The sequence below is a fragment of the Cariama cristata genome, unplaced genomic scaffold, assembly GCF_000690535.1.
Source record: "Cariama cristata isolate BGI_N322 unplaced genomic scaffold, ASM69053v1 scaffold27589, whole genome shotgun sequence".
Classification (NCBI taxonomy): domain Eukaryota; kingdom Metazoa; phylum Chordata; class Aves; order Cariamiformes; family Cariamidae; genus Cariama; species Cariama cristata.
Window position 1 is genome coordinate 1 of NW_009635646.1, and position 7,089 is coordinate 7,089.

The 7,089-nt window shown below is 48.0% G+C and overlaps 1 protein-coding gene across 1 annotated transcript; it reads left to right on the forward strand.

Annotated features, from left to right (window-relative positions):
• Positions 1–81: 81 nt before the first annotated feature.
• Positions 82–2,194, forward strand: LOC104167386 (homeobox protein NANOG-like; the record flags this gene model as incomplete). Its single annotated transcript, XM_009707632.1, has 3 exons — positions 82–424; positions 1,189–1,278; positions 1,772–2,194. Coding segments are annotated over 3 exons (856 nt in total), but the record flags the coding sequence as incomplete, so codon positions are not given.
• Positions 2,195–7,089: the final 4,895 nt, after the last annotated feature.

Here is a 7,089-nt window from a genome sequence, read left to right on the forward strand (position 1 = left end):
GGGGTCTCGGTTCCGCTGGCCCGAGGGTACCTGGGCCCGCTTCAAGTCCCCACGGCACCCGCGATCTTAAATTCTCCCGAGAAGCCAGACTTGGAAGTCTTTTGAGTCTTCACCGCCGGGCCCTGCTCACCCCTATTCTCTCTCTTTCTCCTCAGATGTCTCCCCAGCTTCCTCCAGCTCTGGAACACTCATCCAGTACACCCCCGACTCTGCCACTAGCCCCACCGCAGAGTGCCCGTCTCCCCATCCTTCTTTCCAGAAGGTAAAGGAGGAAGGTGAGGGTGCGAGGAAGAAGGCCAAGAGCCGCATAGCCTTCTCCCAGAACCAGCTGCAAACCCTGCACCAGCGGTTCCAGAGCCAGAAGTACCTCAGCCCCCAGCAGATCCGGGAGCTGGCTGCTACCCTGGGGCTCACCTACAAGCAGGTGAACATCTTGCTCTGAGCAGCTGAGTCGCATCCCTGGTGTGAAGTGATGTTGCGAGCAGGGGTTTGGGGGTTTGTGGTTTTTTTTTTTTTTCTTAGGCCCCAGAGATGAGTTTCTTTCATGATCTTGTTTATGCCATTGCTTACGTGAGAGAGCAGAGGGTGTGAAAACTTATGACTCAGTTTTCCTTTTAATGTTTGGTTCCAGCACTACCCACCCACTCCGTGCAGGTGCTTGAAAGTGCGTACAGAGCAGGGCTATGCAGTCAGGTTACGGTTCCGTACGGACCGTATGTGTTGTCTCCGAGTGTGAAAAGTCAGATGTTTGCACTGCTGTGCAAGTTGCCTTTCTTAGTCAGCGGGGCACCTGGGTCTCTCCCCAGAGAGAGGGTCCTTGCCCACCAGCTGCTCCCATCTGACTGAAGGAATGACTCACTCCTTGAGTCAGCAGCGAGGTGCTGCCCCTGTGCAAGCTGCGTTTCTGCGGTTGTCTGGGCCTGCATTTTCAGGTAGGGCTTTTGATGACATGAAAGATCCCGTGGTGATCTGAGGAGTAAGAGTGTTAGTTTTCACATCTCAGCTCTGCGATTCTACGGCTGCCTGGGTCTGCTGCATATTGTTAGCTGCTGGAATTATGTATGGTGTTAGGAGCCAAGCAGAAAATGGATTGTAGCAGAAGGCGATCTTCTGCATCATCTTTGGGATGTGTAGTAAGCTCTGAAAGTGAATTTCTAATGCCCTATGTCCTTTCTCCATCACTTCTAGGTGAAAACATGGTTTCAGAATCAACGGATGAAATTTAAACGTTGCCAGAAGGAGAGCCAGTGGGTGGAAAAAGGGGTGCATTTACCACAGGTGAGAGAATTCCCCCTTCCCCCATCACCACCAGTCACAGTTCCTCCAGTCTGTGGGAGGAAGCGTGTCGTGTCCAATCTGTTAACTGAACAATGCACAGGACTCGATATTACCAAACCAGTTGTATTTCTCGTCATAGGCCCTACAGTGGCATCTATTTTAAGCCTGCCTTGGCACTGAAAGAGCTTTGTTTCCAGTCAGCTTATCTCCCAGTTGAGACTAGATAGAAAACAAAATAGCTGAAGAGGTCCAGCAAGGTTACCTATGTCAGTTTTTCTCCCCAGCACGGTGCTCACAGACACATTGAGCTGGAGATGATGAGTTTAAGATCTTGCCATCTCTGCTATTATTACTCTATAGCAAGGACAATGAGTACGAAAAAGGCGTTATTGTTTGGCTTGGAGGTGGGAGCGGAAAGGGGACCCATCCAAAAGAATGGGCACAGTTGGTGTGGTGCTCTGCCTTACTGAACAGCCTTCTCTGTCTCTTCTAGAAGGGGTTTCATCAGGCTGTGTACCTGGATATAACCCCCACGTTTCACCAGGGCTTCCCCGTCGCTGCCAGCAGAAACCTTCCGGCTGTGACCAACGTGCACCAGGCTTACGGCAGCGGCCAGACTTATGGGAACGGGCAGAGCCTGTACTCATTCATGGCTGTGGAGGATGAGGGGCTCCTTGGAAAAGGTGGGACAAGCTGCAATACCCAGCAAGCCATGGGTTTATGGAGCCAGCAGATGAACTTCTATCACAGCTACTCTGCCGATATGGATTATGTCAGCCTGGAGTCAGAAGACACCTACTGCTTCCCAAACACCTCTGACAGCGTCACATCTTTCTCGAGCTCTCCTCTACGGCATCAGTACCAGGCCCCTTGGCATCCCATGGGGACCCAGAGTGGTTATGAGTCTTGGGTCTAAGCATTTTTTTTTCTCCTCCTATCCTTCTGTTCTCTCTCATGGGGTCTCTAGGGTCTTGACTCAGGGATCCAGTTTCTGTTCCTTTCTCTCACCCTGCCTCCCCTACTCCTGTTTTAACCACTGCTGGGACTCAGCACCCTGCTGCCCTGGGCTAGCTTTCTGTTTAAAGGCAGCTGTCTGCTCATAGCTAACCCTTGGCAAGGGTGTTTTGTGCGTGGACAGCTGAAACTTCATTCATGGGGGGGAATGTGCAATGCCGCAGCCGGGAGAAGCAGAGGTGATAGAGGTCTGGGTTTGCTGTCTGAGTCTCGCCTTCCTCTGCTGCCTCTTTAGCCGGTGATCTCTGATCCTTGCCCTATGTGTCTTGCAGCAGAACTTTGCTGGAGAAGAAAACCCTGTACTTCAGCATATTTCTACTAGAAATGCCCTGTTGTAGCCCAGAATCTTTCCTGCTGTCTTGCCTATTTCTGTTGCTACCTCAGTCAGCTAACTGCTAGTAAGTTCTTCATCTGTATCCTCTCCTCCCTCACTGAAAAGCTACATGAGACCATCTGATATCAAAAGATTTGATCCAGTTACTCTCAGCAGCTTCTCCTGGAGGGGTCAGCACCTGCCTACTCCTTGCCTGCTGCCTTCCTGTGTACGCAGGGCAGCTGAGAGGAGGGGAGGAGCAGAGAAGAGAATGTGGGGTAGTGTATTGCCCGTATCTCACATAGCAGCTTTGGGAAACCAAAGTTTCCAACTGACTTGTGCCTGGCAGCTCATTCAGGATGGTATCTCTGCGACTGTCCCTACCCCATTTAGTTCTCATCTTTCTAAATCTCTCTGCTCGGAGGCTGTTGGCTTGTCCCAACCTGTGTGTGATGGTCCCCTAGCACTTCACAAACATGGCACCACTGCAGTGCAGCTTTCTGTGGGGTAGAGGCAGGCAGCTAAGTAAAGGACTCAGTTATTTTAAAGGTGATGTTTAATGTTGCTTATCCTGGAATCTGGATGTTGGCGGGGAATCCTGTTGGGTCCCGGTGGAGTTGTCATCCAAGGGGCTAGAGCAGGATGGTTCCCCACCCTCTTCTCTCATCCCAGTTTTAGGAGTGTGAGCTGGTAGGATTTTTGTCCCTTCCCCAGGGCTTGGTCGGATCTCTTCTGTATTATTCTGCTGAAAAGGGCACTGGCTGCCTCGTCTGACCTAAGTACCTAAGCTCGAGGGGAGGTGAAAAGTTTAGAGAAACCTAGTTAAATAAATAAGGAAAATGCCAATTAAAATTTGCAGTTTCTTTTTTCTAAATAACTGAATCAGCCTTTCTGGTATGGTGAAACAGGACATCGGCTCCAACCTATGTGAAACAGACTTTTTTTACAAGATGTGGAATTGCAGAGTCCAGTCTGCCACTGCCCAAGAATACAAATGGCATGAGCTAGCAAGAGTAAATGGGACGGTAAAATCATAAATATTTCTGTGGTAGAGTCTTGTTATGTGGTTAGCGCATGATTTTTACTGCAATGCTACCTTCAAATGTCTGCACAAGGATTGTATGTCGTAGTTAAATTTTCACTGCAAAGGAGGCAAATGTTTGTTGTTGTTCCAGAATAATTTTTCTTAAAGTGTATTTTCTTGCAGTGATCTGAAGCATGTTTTATGTTATGTGCATGTTGTCTTTTATTACTTTGTTTCTGCTTAATGTTCTTACAAACTTGTTTGAATTGAAAATAAATTACTTTATTTTAGCGTTGAAACAGTGTCACCAGCTTGCATTGGAACAGCCTGCTACCAGAACGGTTATTCTGCACAGGTTAGGCCTCCAGTACTGAAGAAAGGAGGAAAAAAGTAACCCTACTGTGTTTCTCCCAGAAGTAGGATGAAGCAACTGTTCAAAAGGAGTAGGTCACAGAAGTCCATCAGCCTTGTTTTTAACACACGAGTGTGTTGCCTAGTGCAAGGGTGGGCTGCAGGGGTAGGGAACCGGACCGCTAGCTGCTGGCTTGCAGTGATGTGGAGCACTCTAACGCGCTTGTATTAGTCCTTAAACTGCAATGCTTAGAAATAAGTACTGAAATATGAGGACAGGATAAAAGAAAGGGTCTTTTGAGATTGTATGGGTGCCTGCTGGTGGTCCAGAAGGTCACGGTCAGAGGTCTGGAAGTCCTGTTCCATGGAGGCTGCAGCTCTCTTGGGGTTCGTGTGCTAATCTCAAACGGCAGCAGAAGTTTGTGGGTAAGTAACTGAATCCTGCCTCCAGCACTGAAATGAAAACTTATTTCTTTCCAACTTTGTCCCAAGACTGCATTTATCTACTCTTAGCAGCTGGGGGCCACACTTAAAGTACTGCAACATGTGAAAGGCACACACGTTGGGACTGAAGCAGTGCATCAGCAGCCACCAATTTAGAGACTCGCTCATTGAACCTCTTTCTGCTCCCTGGGCTTTGGTTTCATCAGAGCTTTGCTTTCCTTACACATCTCTTACCTTGAACACCTGTGCAACCTGTGTGCACCCATGGGCTGCAAGTGTCCAGGGAGAGGGGCACTAATGGAACAAGGCAGCTGTCTGTTCGACCACTGATGCTATCAGCTCTCCATCAGCAGAACCAAGCTCCAGTTAATAGCCATAGTTTAAACTAGCAAAAATGGTGTGTTTGGGTTTAATCCCAGGTTCCTTAAACCTCAGTACACCGCTAAAGCTTTTCATCTGACTGAAAGGGGCAGTTCAATAGGTACTCCCACTGAGCACAATTAGCTAAACTGGCAGCTGACTGCTAGGGCTCAAGCCGCCACAGGTCCTTTGCTGAGCAGAACCTGCTTGTGCGGGTACCAAAGCATCTCCACTTTCCTTTTCCAATACTGTAATGCTCTGCTTCCAAGGGTGAGGTGGAAGGTGGGCAGGAGGGAGAGGGAGTGGAGGTTTGAGCCTGCAGAGGAGGAGGAAAGGCCGAGTTGTCTGTGCGCGGGCTGCCAACCTTCAACAGCAGAAAAAGGTAAATCTGGCCTGGAAGAGGGCAAAAAGCCAGGTTCACTCAATTTCCTCTGTTAGAGAACAGAGATTCTTTCTCATCCTCACCTGAGACCGGTGCCCCAACATCAGTTTGGATGAATTCTGGGTAATGCTCTAGTAATAGCATTAATTTCAACAACTCCTTTGAAAAAAAACCAGCTGAATCCTATGCCTATAAAAGTCATTGATACTAAAGCCTTGCCTTTCAACCTTAAAATTGGCAGCTCCTTTTTTTTTTTTTTTTTTAAGATGCCAACTTAAGCTCTAAAGAAATGCACAAGGTGCACAGATCTTTGCAGAATGATCGCAGAGGATGCTTCCTAGAGATTATCTGTGTTGCTTGGGCATGTTTCTCTTCCATGTTTCTGCCATAAGGATAAAGGAGGTAGCCAAAGCTCTGCTGATAGGCGTCCTCCTGCAGAAACAGGTATTGTTGCTAAAATAGCCCTGGGGCCGAGAACTGCGCTGTGGTTTGTGTTACTGCATCTACCATGGGAGCGTTCTGCTGAAATGGAGCGTTCCTTCACGGGTACGTTATTGCCCTGGTCGCTCAGCCTGGGCTGCACGCAGGTTTGGCAGGCACATGTAATTGCAGGGCTGGAGGGAACATGCAGAGTGGCTGTTGTTGGAATTTTGGCAGGTGGGCTGGAAAGGTCTGCTAGTAGCTCAGGAAGAGTTTCTAGAATCTGTGGAATTAAGTAGGACTCTGCCTTTCCACAGTGCTGGAGATCTCCTCTGTTACCTTGAAGTGCCTGAGTCGCATCACCACGTGAAACAGCTGCACAGGTAATTGCAGCTCGACTACCAAAACTGATGGAGATGCAGCTGATCCCTCCAGACTCATACTTCCAAAAGGGTTTACGTCAGTTCCTCAGAGGAAGTAAGTGCACGTCAGCAAAAGTCCTTCCTGCTGGGATACGTTACGTCTCTGTTAGGATTGCTGCTTCTTGTGACTGTGCTCTGTAACAGTGATTTCCACACGTCTCAAACATGATTTGCCTTGCCAGCAGATCTTTTTTAGGATCAAACTGTAAGCTCATATGGAGCTCTTTCCATGTATTATAGCTTGTGGGAATACACTGCACTTTCATGGTATCTCTGCAGTGTCATCACTCCAGTTTGTCAACGCTGCAGATGTACCTCAAGCGGTGCAGAGAATCCCACCCAAACAGAAGAAATTAGATCTAGTACAGACTATACAGACCAGGATTTATTCTCTAGCTTACTAGGTTCCAGCCTTTGCTGTCCCATAGGCAAAATACCAGGCAAGCGACCTCATTACTTGCTCTCCGTGTCAACGTGGCCTGCAGCGATGTTTTACAAGCTGCACGTTTCTTCTGAGTGGCCCATGAGCAAGGGCTCAAAGCCCCACTTGTCTCTCTAGTGCAGATAAAAAGGCATGATCTTTGCTTTAGTAGGTTTAATGTGTAAACATCATATTTAGTTATCTAACTACACTGCATGACTCAAATGCTGAGCTAACAGGGTTTCGGAAATTTTCAGTAAAGCATTGCCACACCTCTTGCTTGGCCTGTCCTCGGAGGCCAACAGCATCTTGGCTGATACTGAGCTGTCAAGAGGCATGAAGGACTCAAAATTATGGCACTGGTCTTAGATGATTAAAAAAAAAAAAAAAAAATTTCCTTTCTTGTGAGGGCCATGTTACCTTCATGCTGTCCAAAGTTTTGAGGAGCACCTTCAGGTCATATTTGTGAATCTCTTTCATAACCAGGCTGGAATTAATTAGTTTCTCACATTTAATGTTAAGTCCATGTGCTCACAGACAGGGTGTGTCTCTAGCAGCTGGGCTGTGCCTGAATCACTAAATCTTTTACGGATTACAACATTGGGACAGCTGCCTTGGGTGAGCCCCAAGATCCATCCAAGTAATCGCTTCGATACTAGG